Genomic DNA, 20,304 nt, shown 5'->3' with positions numbered 1-20,304 from the left:
GGTTTTAAGAGAGGAAGATGAAGGAGTTATGGAAATGACCCCTAGTGGCCAATAAAACTACAGTTTCAAGTCTAACACAGAATCGCAAGGTTAAGGTAAGCTTACAGTTCTGGTGAGTTCTCTTTTCTTGGTGTCCACTGACTGCACAAAACTTGACAAACTGCTCAGTACTTGACAAACTGCAGTTGCAACTGTCTAATTTCAAAATATAACAGTCAGCTGTTTGAAAAAAGTTCTTTTTCTGTCAATCAGCTATTTAAATAGCAACTAGGAACATTCTAAAGACATCACTCACAGCTGATTCTCCACAGTTTGTACTTTAGAAAGTCCCTCTCAAACATGCACAGTTAGAAATGTATCAAAACATGACAGATTTCTAAACATTCTGTATATACAGGGAAATAACATTAAAACCAACTTATTTACATTTCACAATTAGACATGCTGGCATACAATGCAAGTTAATCTAAAAATATACATAAATCTCCTGCCAGGCATTCTAACACAGATGACAGCGTTTTCATTTTCTTCACAATCCCAGCCCCCTCCCCATATGACTCAAGCACGATTTTCAAGTGACCCTTGAAACTGAAGCTTGAGAAAAATGGTTTTGTCTGGGAATATCTTCCCACTCCTCTCCTGGGCAATCCATTTACATTAGCATTATTAACCCCACTGCAGTGTTCTCCTTCTGAGGAAATTTGGCTGAGCACAGCCCCCACCCCATTATCCAAAGCTCTACCTGTAGAATAAATTCTTTATTGTAATCTGGGCTGGCTAACACAGGGAGTCCTCCCAAAATCTCTTAGTTTTTGGAATATCTGTTCACAATCTGTGGTCCACACTACCTTGTCTGGTTTATTCTTCCTAGTTAGGTCTGTAAGGGATGCAGCTATGGTACTATAATTGGGCACAAATTTCCTGTAGTACCCTGCTGTCCCTAGAAATGTTCTCACTTGTTTCTTAGTAACAGGAACTGGCCACACTTGAATAGCTTTTACCTTGACAGATTATGTCCTAATTTTACCATTTCCCACTCTGTGTCCTATGTAAGTGACCACTGTCATACCCACATGACACTGGGTTTAATGACCTCCCTAACATGTTAGTCTGCAAATGTCCTTAGCATAATGTTCAATGTAGAGTTTAACCTCTCCCCAAGACCATTAGTCCGGGGATGGTAGGGAGTGTTCTTCAAATGTTTCACCCCACAACACTTCCACAGATAAGTCAGCAGGTCTGACATGAAGTCGGCACCTTGGTCATCAGTATTTTCCATGGAAAACCTTCTCTGCTGAAAATTTCTAGCAAAACATTTGCAACCTTTTCTACATCAATGTCACCTACAAAAAGAATCTTAGGAATTTTAGGCAGAAGTGGCATACATTCTAGGCTCTACCAACTACTGTACTACCTCACCTTCCAGCCCTCCCTTAGGAGTCCACTCTTTATACAACAAATCTTTGTTCCCTTATACAGAATCCCCTCTTCCTTGAGCCTCAGATGCTTCCTTAGCCATCTTCCTTAAGCTTTGTACTGTAGGGTCTGTAAGTTGAGCCTGTCTCAATTGTACATCTGTGACCCTCCCAAGCTCCCCTTCCACAGGAAGCCAAATATCTTCTGACATCTCTACCTCACTGTCAATCTGGGTACCATCACTCCCCTCCATCCTTGCAGTTACCGTGTCCAAGGGAACATCAGTACCTCTCAGCAGCTTTGCCACACTTTCAGCCTTACTGTTACAGGATAGCTCCTTCTCTGAAGCAGCCACCACACTAGTCCCCACTTCAGGTATGAGAGCTGTCTGGTTCTCTTGCAGACTACTGGACATAAATGCCTGTCCCCCAGCCTATGTGCCACTGAAGCACACAAGACATTGTATCATCATAGTCATTCCCTATCAGGACATCTGCAGTAATATTCTCAAATGCAAGCTCCCCTTCCACAGGAAACTTAGTAACTTCTGACAGCTGCGCCTTGCTGTCACTCTGGGTACCACCACTCACCTCCATCCTTGCAGTCACCATATCCAAGGGACCATCAGTACTCACCAGCAGTTGTGGCTCACATTCAGACTTACTGCTATCAGATAGCACCTTCTCTGAAACAGCCACCACACCAGTCCCAGCTTCAGGTATGAGATCTTTCTAGGTCTCTCCCAGATTACCAGACCTACTGGCTTTCTCCAAGCCTGACTACGTGTCACTGCATGTACACAAGGTACTGCATCATCAAGGTCATTCCCTATCAGGACATCTGCAGGAGTATCCTCAAACACTCATTCCCTATCAGGTCATCTGCAGGAGTATCCTCAAACACTCATTCCCTATCAGGTCATCTGCAGGAGTATCCTCAAACACTCATTCCCTATCAGGACATCTGCAGGAGTATCCTCAAACACTCATTCCCTATCAGGTCATCTGCAGGAGTATCCTCAAACACTCATTCCCTATCAGGTCATCTGCAGGAGTATCCTCAAACACTCATTCCCTATCAGGTCATCTGCAGGAGTATCCTCAAACACTCATTCCCTATCAGGTCATCTGCAGGAGTATCCTCAAACACTCATTCCCTATCAGGTCATCTGCAGGAGTATCCTCAAACACTCATTCCCTATCAGGTCATCTGCAGGAGTATCCTCAAACACTCATTCCCTATCAGGACATCTGCAGGAGTATCCTCAAACACTCATTCCCTATCAGGTCATCTGCAGGAGTATCCTCAAACACTCATTCCCTATCAGGTCATCTGCAGGAGTATCCTCAAACACTCATTCCCTATCAGGTCATCTGCAGGAGTATCCTCAAACACTCATTCCCTATCAGGTCATCTGCAGGAGTATCCTCAAACACTCATTCCCTATCAGGTCATCTGCAGGAGTATCCTCAAACACTCATTCCCTATCAGGTCATCTGCAGGAGTATCCTCAAACACTCATTCCCTATCAGGTCATCTGCAGGAGTATCCTCAAACACTCATTCCCTATCAGGTCATCTGCAGGAGTATCCTCAAACACTCATTCCCTATCAGGACATCTGCAGGAGTATCCTCTAACACACCTACTTGCTTGCTTCCTCTTCCACCCTTCCAGTCAAGATGAACCCTAGCCAAAGTTATTTAGAATGGGGTCCCTCCCAATACCCTGACAGAGTGGCCTACCTAAGCAAGTCCTGCTCTTCTTTAACCACTGCAGGCCTCACAATGGTTGTATCAGAAGTTGTGTCCCTCTTAGCCGTTACCTGTTTACCATTTACTAAGATTGGATATACATTTTGATGATAATATGACACCCCGGTTATTTCTAAACAACTTACCAGTGTCAGTTTGTCATCACCACTTGCTGGGTCTCTCACCTTTTGTTTCACACCTTGTCTTTATGAACATTTGATTGCTATGTGTCCCCTCGGGTTATACTTGAAAGATATGATCCTTAAGCATGCATTTGGATTAATAGTTTCCCCAGTTAATAGTGCACACTGTTGGAGTGGTTTAGACTGCCCCCCATGGGTTCCCTTATTTTCATGTACAGCACTGGGTATCCCTCTCCTATGCAGTGGGGCTCTGCTTGCCAACTAGAGATTCCCTTTTCTCACAAACTCCTCTGCAGAGTTGCATTCACAGTCTGCTAACCAGACTCCAGTGTCATCAGACAAAGTACTGAGGGCTTGTTTCCTCACCAAAAGATCTGCCAGTCCCTCAAAGGTGGTGACCTGACACTCACTAACCCATATGTGAAAATATGTACTTAAGTCGGCAAAATAATCACGTACACTTTCATCTGCCCTGCGTCTACGTTCACAAAACTTTTTTCTATAAGCTTCATGTGTAAGCTTGAAACAGTCAAGCAAGAAATATTTCACTTTTTCATAATTCAAACAGTCTACATCATTTAACTTTGCTACAACCTGAGTAGCTTAACCATGGAGTAAGGGAGTCAGGAGATGAACCCAGAGCTCATGGTCAACATCATATTGTCTACATACCCTCTGAAAAATATGAATAAAACTATCAAAGTCATCTCATCCCTGTACTGAGGAAAAAAGTTTACTGACCTTTTCAGCTTCTGGGGTCCAGTTATTCCCATCCTCATTACTCCCATGACCCTCTCAAAGGGTTCGAAGCTCCATTTCATGCTGGCACTGTCTTTCATTGTCCTCAACCTCTAAATAGAAGAAGCAGAAAAAGAGGAAAAGCAGCACAACTAGAGCAGGATTCACAGCAAAACAAAACATTTAATGCAAAAAGTAAGCACTTTTATGCCCCAAAGGATGCTTCTTCGGACTTCAATACACTCATGAGAAGACCCCAACTTATTTATAGTATTAAAAGCAATCAAATTGCAATCAGCTAAAATCACTCACTCAATTAAAAACTCAAACCTTACAAATTTTTTTTAAAGCAATAGGTGTATGCCTATGTGCAAACTAGTCTATAATTTACAAAAAATGTATATGAAAATATATCAGAAAACATATACAAATATATTAAACAGTGCAATAACTACATCTATTGTAAAAGCATTAATCTAAAAAACATTTATATAGAAATACATAGATGGAATCCATGCATGCTTTAAAAAGTACATAATTCAATGCTTCAAGGGTCTGTCAACTAAAATGGTCTAAGTGCTACCTTGTCATTGAAGCCAAAACCCCTGTTTGCCTGCATCCTAATGATCCATTTAATTTCTTTTCACTCTGTAAAATTCTCAAAATTTCCTAACCTATGAGTATGAGGAGTTAATTCTATGACTAAAAATAAAAATGTATGTGAAGTACCATGTTCCAAAACATGTCTTGCTAGGGCATTCCCTTCATCCTCTCTGTTGATGCCATAAATATGTTCCCTAACTCTGTCTCTCAGAGTCCTATTGGTCATCCTATATAGAAAGATTGGCATTTAGTACAATAAGCAAGATATGTAATGTACCTACTCATACAATCAGCATAGTGTCTAAAAGTATATGTATATTTAGTAGTAGGATGTGTGAACTTATCTTGACTGCACATATATTGGCAATGGTTACATCATCTACAAGGAAAAGTTCCTTGTCTTTGAGACACAACAGAACTGCTATTAGATGTAACATCCCTGTAACACAACAATCTTTTCAATGATTTATTATTTCGATATGAGAAACTTGGTTGTAACCCCACTATGTTACTTATCTTCTCATCAGATACTAAGATTGTCCAGTTCTTATTCTTAATGTCATGTATGGCCTTATTGTTGTTGGTATAGGGTATCACCATCCTACATTCATTCAGTGCTCTAGAATTATTAGTATTATGCCTAGTGATATCGACTCTATCATATTTTCTAAAGTATGGTCTGCCTTTCATATGTCTATCTACAAAATCTAGTGTTTCTAATTTGTTGTATTCATGTAGCATATAGCCTCTATCCTTCAGTTCATCTTTCAATACTAAGAGGGGTCCTTCACAACTAGACTGTAAGCTACTGAGCCTGGAAACTCTCAAGCCCTGGCTCTGTAAGACATTCTTATAAATATTCTGGGGATGCATGCTTTGCCTATGCAACAGACTATTCCTTCTACATTCCTTCTTATAAATCTCAGTGCAGATGATACCATCATTTTTTATCAAGGACACATCTAAAAATTTAATCTTCTCCAGAGACCATTTAGCAGTAAACTGCAAAAAATAGGGGTAGAATTAATATATTCAATGAACTGTCTCAAACCATCTACAGTGCCTTTCCATAAAAGAAAAATATCATCAACAAAGTGTTTATAGTAGGGTATGCAATCTAAAAATCTCGTGTTTGTTTTAATATACTGTCTTTCCCATTGTGCCATTACTAAATTCGCATAGGAATTGGCACATGGGGTACCCATAGCCACACCCTTCGTTTGAAGAAAGTACTGATTGTCAAATGTAAAAACATTATTATTCAGAGTAAGTTCTAACAGAAAACAGTATAGTTGAATATTGTCCGCAGCAACATTTTCAGATCTCATAAAGTCCTTAACCAATTCAATGCCTACATCATTTGGGATGCTGGTAAAAAGTGATACCACATCAAGTGTTACTAGAACAACATCTACATGAAACATTTCTGAAAATGTATAGTCAGACAAAGTAACTAAAAAAATCTCGTGTGTCTTTCAGAATAGTAACAGCATTATCAACAAAAACTCTCATATGTTTCTCTAAATAAATTGATAGTGGTTCAGTCAACCAACCTTGACTTGACACTATGGGTCTAATGGGGAGATTAAAAATATCCTTGTGGATTTTTGGTAGACCTCTAATGCTAGGTACATAAGGATTTTCTACCAAAAAATATTTATATAGGTCAGGTGTAATCATATTGCTTATCAAAACCTCACAGAGTGTAACTTTCATGTCACTAATTAATTTATTAAGCTGATTAACACTAAGGCTGCTATAAGTATCAACCTCTTCTAACATTTGCTTCATTTTATAATGATACTCTACAGCATTCATTAAAACAATAGAACCACCCTTGTCTGCAGGAAGTATAACTATATCAGCATTATTTTTCAATGATTGTAAAGCATTAAAATCATCAGTTGTTAAATCATGAAAGTTATGCTTATTTGTTGTTGAAGCAGACAGTTTCACAATATCACTTTCGCAAGCCTTTTTAAACGCTTCTAATAAAGGGTGTAATACTGGTGAATAAACAGAAGTTTTCCTAAAATTAAATACATCTGTAGAATTATTCCCATAAACAAATTTAAGCATAGCATTCCTACAGAACCTTTTAATGTCTATAATATGTTTAACATTGTCACTGTTAAGCGAAGGAATGAAGGACAGACCTTTACTGAGTAATGAATGTTCAGCTTCAGTGAGGACGTAGTCAGATATATTGTGTACTAGTCCAGGGATAGCCTTGTCCAGGCTTTCTTGCTTTTCACACTGCTCTCTTGGTTCTCGCCTGAAAATTTCCTCCTTTTCCTTCCTCTGCTCTGCGACCGATTCTGCTGGTTCCTTGGTTGTTGCTTTATAGGGAGCGGAAAAACGGGCATGTCCTGCTTTTCTAATTCCTTTACCTTCTTCCTTACATCAGCTTCTAAATACCTCAGCCCCTCTGCTGATTCCAGTTCAAAATGTCTGGCCTCCAGTCATTTGGCTTCCAGATCATATTAGAGCTGTTTCTCCAGAGCCTCCAGTTCATATTGATGCCATTTCTCCTTAGCCTCCAGTTCATATTGATACCATTTCTCCTCAGCCTCCAGTTCATATTGATGCCATTTCTCCTTAGCCTCCATTTCATACTGATGCCATTTCTCCTCAGCCTCCAGTTCATACTGGCATTGCTTATCCCTTTCCTCAGCCTTCAGGCATCACATTCTCTCCCTTTCTTCAGCCTCCAGTTCCAGTGTGCTTAAATCTAGATGGATTTACAGGTTCTCTGAAGAAAATGTGGACTGTCTTATCTCAGCAGGCTGCACATCACCAACATCAAACTGGATATCTTCCGAATGGCTGGTTTGGGCTCTGACTGAAATCAAGGCTGAAATTATTGCTTCCTTGGTCAGGTTGGCATGTAACAATCCTCTGGCTTTACACTCCTTAGCAAAATGGATCTTTGTAAGATTGGTAAAATCTTCTGCTGACATCCTTGCCTGCTATCCCTGACTATCTAACTAAAAAATAAATAAAACTGTGGTGGATTGAAATTCTGAATGTTTACCTTGTGGCTGTCAAGAGTGCAAACCTTAATGACAACTACCCTCAGGCTTCTGGAATCCAACTAAAAATCCCACAATGCTGGCACCAATAGTGTGATGTCTGGCTATACCCCACTGGACTGCCACCAATTGATTGTTATGTCCGGTCAATACCAATAATGTGACATTTAGTCAATACCTCACCAGACTGCCAACAAATAAATGTGACGTCCCTTACTATCTTGGGTCAGTAAGTAAGGAGCTTCAGTCCTCAATACTGACTCCAATATGAGACTGTCACTTAAACAGAAGTAATATTTAAACATTTTCCCCTATTCATTTAACATTTGTTAACTGGGAAAGTCTGACTTGGAACAAAGCCAATTTTCAGCGAAGGCCCAGGGAGAAAGGCTCCAGATGCATGTTTTTGTAATGTGGGAGGAAACCAGAGCTCCCGGAGGAAACCCACATGAATGCAGGGAGGACAGGCACACTCCACACAGAAGGCACCCCAGACGAGAATTGAACTGGAGAACCTCTTGCTGTGAGGCGACAGTGCTACCGCTGCACCACTGTGCACTAAGAGCACAACATGAACACACTGTAATTTCCTGGGACCATACTATATACTTCTGTCCACCCCAAATGTATTTTCTTGTTATACACTTAGAGCAACATGTCCCAGTTTAAGACCTCTGATACGCTCACACTAAAAGTAAATTTAAATCTCACACATCCAAACACCTCTGGAAAAACATGACACAGATTTCCATCTGTGTCCCCTCCCCAAAATAATACAGTAATACTGCCACCAATTAGAATGTCTTTATGCCATTCTAAAGGGGTATCCAGTTATGGAAATTATATATCACAATAAATGATAACTATGACCATATGCGATCAGGCCATTGAGGGGAACTGGGGAATATCAAACAGGTAGAAGCACTCTAATCTCTAAAGAAAAAAAACATTGATTTACAGCCACAATGTAAAGTAATCAAAAACATATAACAATAAGTAAAAAATGATTACAAGAATGTAAATCAATAGCTTCCAATAAACACCAGAATTCAATCACTGGAAATGTAAAATTAAACTGCAGGATAGGAGTCTATTATTCTAGAAAAAACTCTATCTTAAGAACTAGGCTTTCCTAGTCTAACTAAAGAATACTGCCCCTGATCTAATCTAACATATAACAGCAAGGCTAAGGCAACCTTACAGTTTTTGGGGAGTTCTCTATTCTTGGTGTCCACTAACTGCACAGCACTTGACAAACTGCTAAGTACTTAACAAACCACAGTCTCAACTGTCTAATTTCAAAATATAACAGTCAGCTGTTTGAAAATTTTCTTTTTTGTCAATCAGCTGTTTAAATAATCACTTAGCAACCAGGAACATTCTAATGAAATCAATCACCGTTCAGCTAACTCTCCACAGTTTGTACTTCATGTCCCTCTCAAACATGCGCATTTAGAAATGTATCAAAACACTGAGAGATTTTCTATACATTTACACAAAGGTGGAAAATCCATCGAATTGTTCAACTACTGCCCAATCTCCATACTACCCCCTCTTTCCAAAGTGTTAGAAAAATGTGTATACAAACCACTCCTAGACCACCTCATCCATAACAAACTTCTAACATGCACCCAACACAGCTTTAGGCCAGCACATAGTACTACTGCCACAATTATATTCTTCTTGGACATAGTCAATAAAGCAAGAGACTCTGATGAACTAACCTCAGCATTTTTTCTTGATCTATCTGAGGGTTTCAATACTGTCTCACATACTAAACTCTTACAGCAACTTTCTTCCCTTGGTCTCTATCAATCTTACTACAAACAAGGGCACTGCTACAGAGATAAGCAACCTCAACAATAACAATCCATAGGTTAAAAAAAGACTTTTAATAAACTACTAGGTAGGTAAAACTAAGTACAAATGCAAAACTCAGTACAAGCTGTAAACACCGAATGGCCACTCCCACAATTTTTTTCGTAGAGAAAAAATTTGCTTGGCCATTATCGGAAGTCTGCCTTTTTCTCCAATGTAGAGCAATGTCGCAGTTGGTATGTTTAGTTAGGGAGTGTGGGGGGCACAGCCCCCCACTTGATTAGGGATTGAAAGTTTGTTTTTTTTTTTTGTCGGGCCAAGTGAATTTTTTCCCTACGATTACCTAAAGCTTCAACTGTATAATATAGACCCGCTGTTCAATTGTCCACTGACTCACAATTGCTCCAACATGAATTTGACTGTGGTAACAACTGGTGCAAAAACAATGGTGTCAAATTAAATGTGAAAAAAATATCATATACTCATTTTGGTAAACAAAACATTTTCACGTATCATGTAGGTGACACACCCTCCTCTTACATACTGTTGTAGTGGGGCTCTAAACACTCTTGCTAATAATTCCTTATGTGACCATCATGTTTCTACAGTAGTTCAGAAAGCCTTCAATCAGTCAGTGCGATCTTGGAGTTAGTATATTTAAGTAGCGAGGGTGTGGGGGGGCGCTGTTTTTTGTGTTTTTAATCAGTTCATTGAACCAATATTCGCAAAAGTGCACTTTCATTTAAGTGCAATTTTGCGTAAGTAGTCCTCTACTTTTCTTTTTTGAAATAATGAAATTTCGACAAAGAAAAGTAGATCCATATATATATATATATATATATATATATATATATATATATGTATATATATATAGAGAGAGAGAGAGATTTCTTAATACTTAAGTACTTCTGGTAAGGCCTTGTTGTGTTGTAGCATGTTATGCTATGTTGCTATGGGTCTACTTTTACTAGTCGGAGTTAAGTTTCTTTGACTAACAAAAGTATGACCTTAGTTATGCGAAAGTGCACGTCAATGAAAGTGCACTTTTGTGAATGCTGATTCACTGAACTGGCAATAAAAATAAAAAAGAACACTTTAAAGTCAGTTTTGCAAGGAGGTAAGCCACCCTGCACCCCACATGTGGGGGGTCTGTGCCCCCCACACCCCCGCTACATTATATAGAACATTTTTTTCAAATAAGTCTTTTTAAGGGGACAAGCATGCCTTCACCCTCATGTTGGGGACAGCATCTACCACACCATCTCACAGACTGCACACTCATTCACAAAGAGGAATATTGCAGCAATTTATCTGTGTGTGTGTGTGTGTGTGTGTGTGTGTGTGTGTGTGTGTGTGTGTGTGTGTGTGTGTGTGTGTGCACGCGCGCGCACGTTCATGTGTGTGTGTGTGTAAAGGACTATCTCTCTTCCATCCATAATTTTATATCACTTTTTGACATTCTGTACATGGGACACTAAAAAAGAGAAAATTGATAAATTATGTGTTAACAAGTTATCTCTTATTAGATGGACTACTCTAGAAAGGAATCATCTCTTGGTAAGAGGAATTTATCTTATTTAGATGCCTTGTTAATCTCTTCAGAAGCCTTTATAAAGATAATCTTCCTATATTTAGTCATGTATAACTGCCTTTCTAGTTACCACATTATTTGCACCTGCTAAAGTCTGTAATACCAAATGTCTTTGTAAGATTGGAGCACATTTTGAAGTAGTTTCCCTACATCTACCTGAAATGCATTACACTAGTGAAATGGTGCAATACATGCTGGGTATAATGTGTTAAATTAGTGAAATGGTGTAATAAACGCTGTGACCAGGGGCAGCTTGTGCTATCAGACTGCTGGTCTGCAGCCCTCCCACCTAGAAAAACAAAGAAAAAAAAAAATCTGTGAAACAAAAAATCCCGCAGACACTCAGACTGCCTTTATCAGCAGTCCAGATGCAGAGAAAGAGGTACCCAGCAACCTGTGCTGTAGGATACCCAGGAATCTGTGCGGTCGATGACTGCACAGAACAGAGGAGCTCCGGACTGCTTCCCTTGCAGACAGGGCCAATGAGGAGTGACTCAGCTCTTGTGTGGATTTCGCTGCATGGGCATCGTGCAGATGGATTCTGTTGGTCGCTGCTGGCTGGATGGATTATGTGGCTTCGCTGGCTGGATGGATTATGTGGTTTCGCTGGCTGGATGTCGTGCAGATGGATTCTGTGGCTTCAGGTGTGTTTGTTTGTGTGTGTAAAATGCCCCAGTTGCTATATACTGGTGGCTAGAGAGAACAAATGGTGGTGGTAGAGATACTCAGGCTTGAACCCTGTACCTTGGATGCAGGTGGCAAGGACCTGAATTCCCTATCCACCACCATTTCAAAAAAAATTTGCAGATTTTTGCCTCATATTTGTTCTGTTCCTCATAAAATCTGTGGTTTCTGTATCTACATTTTTTCTTGGCTTGCAAAGTCTGTAGTGCAGTGGTGCACTGGTAGCATTGCTGCCTGACAGCTACAGGTTTTCTGGTTTGATTCTTGGCTGGGGTGCCTTCTGTGTGGAGTCTGCATGTCCTCCCATCTTACAAAGATGTGTCTGGAGTTTCTCCCTGCTCTGCTGAAAATTGTCTTTTGTTCCAAGTCAGACTAGTGTCCTGGTTAAATGTTTAAAAATAACAGGCATTTGAATTTCAGACTTCATATTCTTCAGAAAGTACATGGTAACACAAAACTGTTTATTCTAGCAGATGTCTAAGTTTATAACACGGATATTTGAAATTTGTCCCTATTTTTGGGACTGTATTCCCCCATTATTGGCTTTGTCCAGGTATTTTGTGCTAAGGTTGAGAGCTATCTATGGTGAGAACTGAATTCATTGAATATTTGGGGGCTGTATTCCTCCCCATTACTGGCTTTGTCCACATGTTTTTTGCTAAGAGGTTGAGAGCTATGGTGAGAACTGAATTCACTGAGTATGTTTGGGGGCTGTATTCCCCCATTATTGGCTTTGTTCAGGTGTTTTGTGCCAAGAGGTTGACAGCTATGGTGAGAACTGAAATCACGGAATGGTAGTCATTTAAGTTTGTCTTCCTCTCTTTCACAAAACAGCTGATTTGGCATAGTGGTATGTTTCTCTGACTGTTTTGCACAGGGTTCCCTGGGTTAAAGACGTGGCAGTGAAATGTATGGTGGTAACACAGCATTTTATTCAAGCAACTTTCCAACATTGTACAAGCAATGTTTAAAATGTGTCCCTGGTTTTTGGGCTTTTGCCCCCCCCCAATAAATTTTGGCTTTTTCAAGATTTCTTGTGCTGCAAAGTTCAGAGATACAACTGTGTGTCGAATAGATTTTACAAGGAGCTGAGACCTGCAGGGGAACAAAACTTTAGTGCTGCTTATTCTGAGTCTGCTTACATTGTTAATAGCACAACAGGTAGTGTACTTGCTTTTTGATGCAGAAGGTTGTGGGTTCTACTCCCACAGTAGATAGATGCATTGCTGATAATGTACTGTGTTGTAAAGTGGGTGGATGCTGCAGTCCTTTTTGGCAAAGATACATAGAGTAGTAACTATGAACCTGTTATCACTTTGCCATACATTCCCTATTGCGATATTACTAGCTTATCATTTTTTTTAATGCATGCAACATAGGCAATTTATTCCTCAAGGGCAACAGGCACTTTATTTGTAGATGAATAAACAATGACATATAAAGATGTTTGCTAGCAGCAACCTCTTCATTGTTACAGATTTCTTTAATGTGGAATTATTTAGATGACTTTTACACTTCAGAGATTGTGCATATTTACTGATACTGGTGGAGTGTAGAAGGTTGAGTAGACTTTTATGATGGAAATGTTCTGAAGTGGGTAGTTTTGTCATTGGTGCATGCATTTTGTTTCATTGTTTACTAATGTTCAAAACAATAAATTTAAAATGCCCTCTAACAACTGTATTGTATTGTACAAGGAATACAATTTAATACAATCGGGAAGGTGTATCAAAGAGCATGTGTATGTTTCATGTTCTAGGGGTCTATGATGTGAAAACAGCCCAAAGTTAATCTTTATCTGCCACTGGCAAAATGTATTTTCTTTGAATGTGGGTTTCAATGCTGTTTCAATGCATGTGAGTTTCAAGGGCAGAGAAGTTTTAATGCTAAGTCTGTTTTCATTGTGAGACTGCATTGCTTTGTTTAGCAGATATCTATTGGGGTTTGTGCTGTAAAAATGCAAAATAAAACTTTCAAATGAAATCCAAATCTTCGCAGAAGTAAAGCAGTATGCACATTACAGTGTTTATGGTAAATGGGGCAAAATAACCAAGAAATGGGTCACTGGAATGGTTGCAGGGGGGGGGGCTCCAATCGACCATGATTTTGAGAGGGGAAGGGCAGCAAACTCAGACAGCCCTGGTTGAACTATACCTCTCAGCTGTCCATATTTTTGCAGAGTGAATAGATATTTGCTTCTTATTTTTGGTTTGTTCCTCATAAAATGTGTGGTTTTCTGACAAATCATTTAGGAATGAAGTCACTAAATGACAGACATTGAGTTTTACGTCATAACCTTCAGAAAAATGCATGCTAAAGCAAGACCTGTTATTTTATCAACTGTCTTAAGTTTACACAAGAGCAATTTTTAGTAGTGTTTGTATGTTCCCTCAATATATTTGGCCTTGTCCAGATTTCCTGCATTAACAGGTTGAGAGGTACTTGCAAATAAAATTGCTTTATAGAATTAGGCATATCCAAACCTCTCAACTGTCCCCGATTTTGGCTCAAAATGTTGCTCTTCCCCTAATAATCCCTCTGCAAAATGGCAATTTTGGAGGAAAACAAGGAGGGTTTACAATTAATAAATAAGTGTAATAATCAGTTATAGATTACTTTTATTTCAGAAATGCATGCAGATTCTTTTATTTTGTCAGCTGCTCAAGTTAGCATTACTAATATTAAAAGTGTCCCTTCTTTGACAGGTTCCCAGCTGTATTGTGTGGCTATTTTATATTTTTGCATCACATTTTTGGTCCATTTTTCATAAAATTGTGTTTTTTTTTGGCAAATTAGTGGCAAATCATTAAAGACTGAAGTTAGAAAATAATGAAAGACATTTGGGTTTCAGATTTCGTACCTTTCAGAAAATTTATACTAATACAAGACCCACTATTCTATTTTAAGTTTATAAGAGCAATATTTAAAAAATTGTCCTTATTTTTGGGCCTTTGTCCCACTTCTATGTATGGCTTTGTCCATATTTCTTGCTCTGAGGTTGAGAGGTATGACAAATGTGTCAGGGCCATCGCAGTCAGCCAGATACATTTCAAATTGTGACAAACTTGTTGCATCCCACTCCCCCATGTAGTGACTCTGGATGTGTCCAAGCAAGGCAAGGAGCAGTTATGCAGTGTAAATGTGCAGACTATTCCCCCCCATCCAAGGTAAACACACAAGGTAAACACAAGTGCTACAGTGGCTTTTCATCTGTCATTTGATTTTGCAGAATGTTCTGGTTTCTGTCATTTTTATACTGTTGATATATGCTTATTATTATTCAGAAAGTGCCTTTTGCTCTGTGTTTAAGTAGCAGTGCTTTAATGACCATCAGATAAGCTTGTCTGATATTGTAAGATGCAAGTAAGTTTTAATAAGCAGTATTGCCAACATTGAAAGCCTTTCTGTTGTTGCCAGGCAGAGAATACTTACATGACTAGATAATGTATAAACCTTGGGTATTGAAATGCATATGACAGTATTTGTAATAAAGGCCAGGATTAGATTATGTTAAGCTCATTACAGGCTTTACCTGCAAACTAAACAAAATGCCAATCTATGATGTGTGGTCCATATCGTGTGCAGTAATCCTTTACCAATATATGTTGAGCTTGTTTCTAGTTTGCTTTTCATTTTTTACTTTGATCATGTTTTCCCCATGAAACAAGTAGATAGTTGTCAGGCAGCAGGTCTTTTTTGGATAAGAAACATTTTTACAAATGAGGGTATCACAGAGATTGTTACTTTCAGCATGTTACTTGGTACTTTAATAAAGCTGAATATAAATTATAATTAGAACTGGAGTGCAAGGAGAAGTGATTTGAGTTAAGTGCTGCTTGTTTTTCTTATACTTGATTTTGACTGGCATTCCAGTAATGTATTTAAAAAGTAATTTATTTTTTCATGCCTCACATCCTTTTTGTTTCCATCTAGATATTAAGTAAGCTGTCATGCAGCCAATGGAGTGAAATATTTTTTTTTTCTTCTACACTTCATTTTGTCTTGATTGGACTCCCATAATGATGGTTTGGCACCCAGGGCAGCGTATTTATAAGTTCATTGGTAGGTACTAGGCTATCAGCCCTAGGGCCCATACAAGCCTAGCATAAAAATGTACCCTGGCTTTCGCCACCCAAGAAAATTATTTTCCTGTGCCCCTGTCGAGCAGAGCCACAGAAGTGATCCCCGGGGTGAATTTCCCATTTCCCATCCAATCATCAAGATTTTTCTAATGCTAGTGCTAATGAGGAGCTCTGTTTAACATAGATAGGTAGTCTGTTCCAGAGTATGGGAAGTCTCTGGGACAGGAATCTATCCCTCCAGCATATTCTGTTAATTGTGGTGACAAGGTTTAGGTCCCTAGAGCGTGTAGCTCGGAGGGATTGGGATTTCTTTAAGTGGAGCATGTCCAACAGCTCTGGGTTTGACATAGCTTTGTATGTTAAGTAGAGGTCGCCCCCTGAGTAGGTGAGATGCGATGGAGTAAAGCTGTAGTTTTTTGAGACGGTCTACATAGGGCATCTGTTTGAGGCCAGTAATCCTCTTTGTGAGGTATTTCTGTGGTCTTTTCATTTGTTGTAGATGTCTTGTGAGGTACATACCAAAAGGGGCATTGTACTCTATAATGGGTCTAATGAGTAATGAGTAGAGGGGAACAATGACCTCTTTTTTTCTGGATGAGAATCCTTTTGTGATGAGATGAGCCATGTAGAAGGATTTCCTGACCATTGTGGCAATGTGATTATCAAAGGAGAGACTACTGTCCACCCGTGTCCCAAGGTCTCTTATCACATTTTCGGCATTAAGTAGACTACCAGCTATGTGGTAGTTCATGGGTGCAGAGTTTTTACCAAAGGGGATGACAATACACATTTTGGCATTGAGCTTCAGGTCATGGCTTTGACACCAGGTATCTGTCTCAGTGAGGCCCTTTTGTAGTTTTTCCACATCATTAGGAGTTTCGATTATGGCTCCTAGTTTGCAGTCATCTGCAAACTTTGTTAGCCAAAGACCTTCTGTGTTGGCATGCACTTCCAAGAAGTAGATACCACACAGGAGAGGACCCAGGACTGAACCCTGTGGTACTCCACTTGTCACTGGTCTGATGTTGGATTTGGAATCCGCTACTTTGACAGTGTGGGTTCTGTCCGTGAGCCAGTTAGCAAACCATCTTGTGGATTTATACCTAGTTTAGTGAGCTTATCTATAATTCCAGAGTGGGGGGATGGTGTTGAAAGCCTTGGCAAGATCTAGATAAGCTGTGGGAACCATTTTACCCTCATCTATGGCTTTGGTGACTGCTTCAAAGAAGTCAATCAGGTTTAGGAGACATGATCTGCCTTTTACAAATCCAAACTGGGTAGGGTCCAGAGTTTGGAGATTACCAATGTCTTTGTTTATGAGTTCCATGATGATATGTTCCATGGCCTTGCAGATCAGGCTCGTCAGCCTAATAGGGTGGTAGTTCCCGGGGTCCGTTGTGGCTCCCCCTTTGTGGAGTGGGATAACCATCGTGGTGCACCATTCAGTGGGTACAAAGCCTGAGGTGAGGCTATGATTGAACATGGTACTTAGGTAGGGTGCCAGTTCATTCTGTAGTTTGTGTAGAACGTTGCCTGGGATATTGTCAGGTCCCATGGATGCTGTGTTCTTGACTTTGGAGTGTGTGTTTTTTACCTGTGCAGCCATGATTATAGGAACTTTGCATTCTTCCGGTATAGAGATGGGCCCTCTAGGGGGTGAGAGGGGGGTAAAGTTAGCACTGAACCTATCTGCTAGGATGTTGGCAATATCAATTGGTTCTGTATATTTAGTGCCATTATGCTGTAACTCAGAGCAGATCTGAGTGTTCCCATTTAGATTCTTGACATAGCTATAGAATGCTTTGTGGTTGTCTTTAGAGTCAGTGGCAATTTTGTTTTCGTAACTAGCTTTGGAGGATTTTATGAGGGATCTCAACTTCTTACTGAGGCTGACCAGGGAGTTCCTCCAGTCATGGGATTTTACTCTTTTTTGCAATAGTTTCTTTCTTCTCTTGTAGAGTTTGTTTATGGCAGACGACCACCAGACTGGCTTCCTTATTTTGGAGGATAACATCTTGGTTCTATTAGGGATAGCATGATCCATGCATCCGTGTAAGTGCTTATAAAGTGCATTTGTGTAGGATTCGGCAGTCATACCTCTACTGTCCATCTGCATGGGTGTCATGAAGTTTGCCACTTCTGTCTTAAGAAGTGTGAAGTTGGCTTTGGAGAAGTTTTTTATGATGGTTTCCCTAATTGAGGGTGGGGGTGGGTTGTGGATGTCTAGGCTGATTAGCTTGTGGTCGGATCTGACCAACAAGGAATTGACCTCTGGTGTGGAACACCGGTTTCCCATGTTGGTAATGACCAGGTCTAGGATATTGCTGCCCCTGGTGGGAGTGTGAATAAGTTGATCCAAGGCGCTGGAATTTATGAATTCTAGAAAACGTTGAGCAAAAGAGTTGGTACATGAGTAGTTTTCCCAGTTAATGGTGGGGTAGTTGAAATCACCCATTATTAGGGTGTTAGGTTGTACCCTAATACTTTCCAGTGTATCAAGAAATGAGGAGTGTGAATCCTGGGGCATGGTGGGGGGTCTGTAGCAAGTTACTATTTGGATTGCGGTCTTTAATTAAAGTTTTTGTGGTTTTGAGCATAGCTCCTCCCCTTTCTAGTTGGTCACACCCATTCCCATTGACCCCACCCATTCAGCTGTCTCCTGCAGCCCCCCTTTGATTTGAAGTCACCAGCCACCACTGGCTGTGACACTAGTGAAAAGGTATAATACATGCTATATATAATATACCTGGACTGCAAATCTCTACTGCAGATTCACTGACTCTCATTCTAGATTTGTCCAATGAAAACAATAACTTTAAACCTAAGGTATGTTGTTATCTATTTTTGCACATTTCTGGATGAGAAATGTACAGCATGTTATTCACACTTTTGCTTAGAGGGTTATTTTACCTAAAAAGATAACTGTACCCTAAGTGACTTCAAGGACAGTACCCACATAGGGTAACCATCTTTCAGTTTCCCTCAGCAAGAGTTTTTTTAATGAAGAAAATTTTGCAGGACAAAACACACTTTCAACCAATGCAAAATACATTTTCAATTAATTTCCAAAAACAGACTCTGTTGCAGAATGAATTTGTTTCTTTTATTTGATATTATGCCTGAGAGAGACAAATCATCATAAAAAGGAAAGTTAGAAAATATTTATTTTTCCTAAAATAGCAGAGCATTTGACAGTTTTTATGTTTTCCTCACAGTATTAACATATCCAAATCAGGACTGCCTTTTGAAATGTGGAAAAGATGGTGAGTCTAACTCCAAAGCTAGTAAATATTATATCTTATTATGTTAATTTCGTCAGCCAGTGGATCTTCAAATCACTGGGAGGATAGCAGGCCTGGATCTTGCTTACTTATTGAGCTACCAAAAAGTATTACAATACAAACAGGTAAAACTTATTTTTTAAATGACCAGCAAAGGAATGTAGGGAAAAAGGACAATTAACAACTTTATGTGACAACAGTTATTCAGAATGACAACAGAAAATGTGCTCCTGTCTACACAATAACTGTACCATGTGGAGGGTTTTTTTTACCTGTTTGTTAACTAGGTAGGCCCACTAGATACAAGTGTCCTTTCTAGGTGATTGTCTAAGAGCAGTGCGGGGTTATGTGGTTTGCTGTGAGACAAACAGTAAAAAAATGGATGTGGAAAGATTCAAACCCTGTACCAAGGCCACATGAAGTAGCTCATTAGCAGCTCAGAGTTTTAGTCCTGTGCAATAACTGCTTGACTTGAAGGTCCCATCAGAGCTTGACATTTTTTTATCATTTTATTTTGGGGGGGGGGTGATAGGATCAATAAGCATCACTGTTGATCATGAGGCAGTAGCAGTGGCTAATCTACGAGATTTTGTTGATTATATTGTGTTTTTATTGCATTATCCACAGAAATGATTTCTGTATGTTCACAAACATCCCAAGTGTTCTTTAATACATTTTCTGTCTGTTCAGAGGTCAACATTGTTGGAGGCTACGAAAGACACTCCACCATGGGAATTGCTGCAGGTCACGGTGTATGCTACTGCTTTCCAGATGAGAACTGTTACTGTGAGAAGGAAGATATTAACGGTACGTTTCTGTCTGCATGCATTCTGTTCAGTTACTTTTTACATTGCAAAGCTTTTTTTTTCCTTGTATGTTATACTTGCATGCAAACTTTAACACTGTTTGCCTTTTACAGCAGTCAGCTGATAAAATGAAAAATAAATACTTCTTGGCGCATTTATTTTTGGCTACAAGAGAAACCTACTTAAACTGGACTCTTTTATGTACAGGATTTTGGCTTTACTTAGGCAAATGGCACGACATGAAATATCTTGCCTGTAAACTTGGATCTAAAACTCCCCCAGTCCAGACATGCACAAATTGATACACAAAATAAGTTGCTTGACTTACTTCTAGTCTATGTGTTTGGAAAGAAAAAAA

At 39.6% G+C, this 20,304-nt stretch overlaps 1 protein-coding gene across 1 annotated transcript in view; it reads left to right on the top strand.

Annotated features, from left to right (window-relative positions):
- Window positions 1-20,304, top strand: part of RET (ret proto-oncogene) — a 314,327-nt gene that overhangs the window by 152,314 nt on the left and 141,709 nt on the right. Inside the window, exon 8 of the mRNA XM_044056282.1 lies at window positions 19,831-19,947. Coding sequence (XP_043912217.1) covers window positions 19,831-19,947 — 117 coding nt within the window. The remainder of the gene's footprint in view (window positions 1-19,830; window positions 19,948-20,304) is intronic.

This window comes from Protopterus annectens, chromosome 14.part0 (assembly GCF_019279795.1).
Source record: "Protopterus annectens isolate FY-2018-M chromosome 14.part0, PAN1.0, whole genome shotgun sequence".
Taxonomy (NCBI): Eukaryota; Metazoa; Chordata; order Ceratodontiformes; family Protopteridae; genus Protopterus; species Protopterus annectens.
This window is presented reverse-complemented; position numbering and strand designations above follow the sequence as displayed.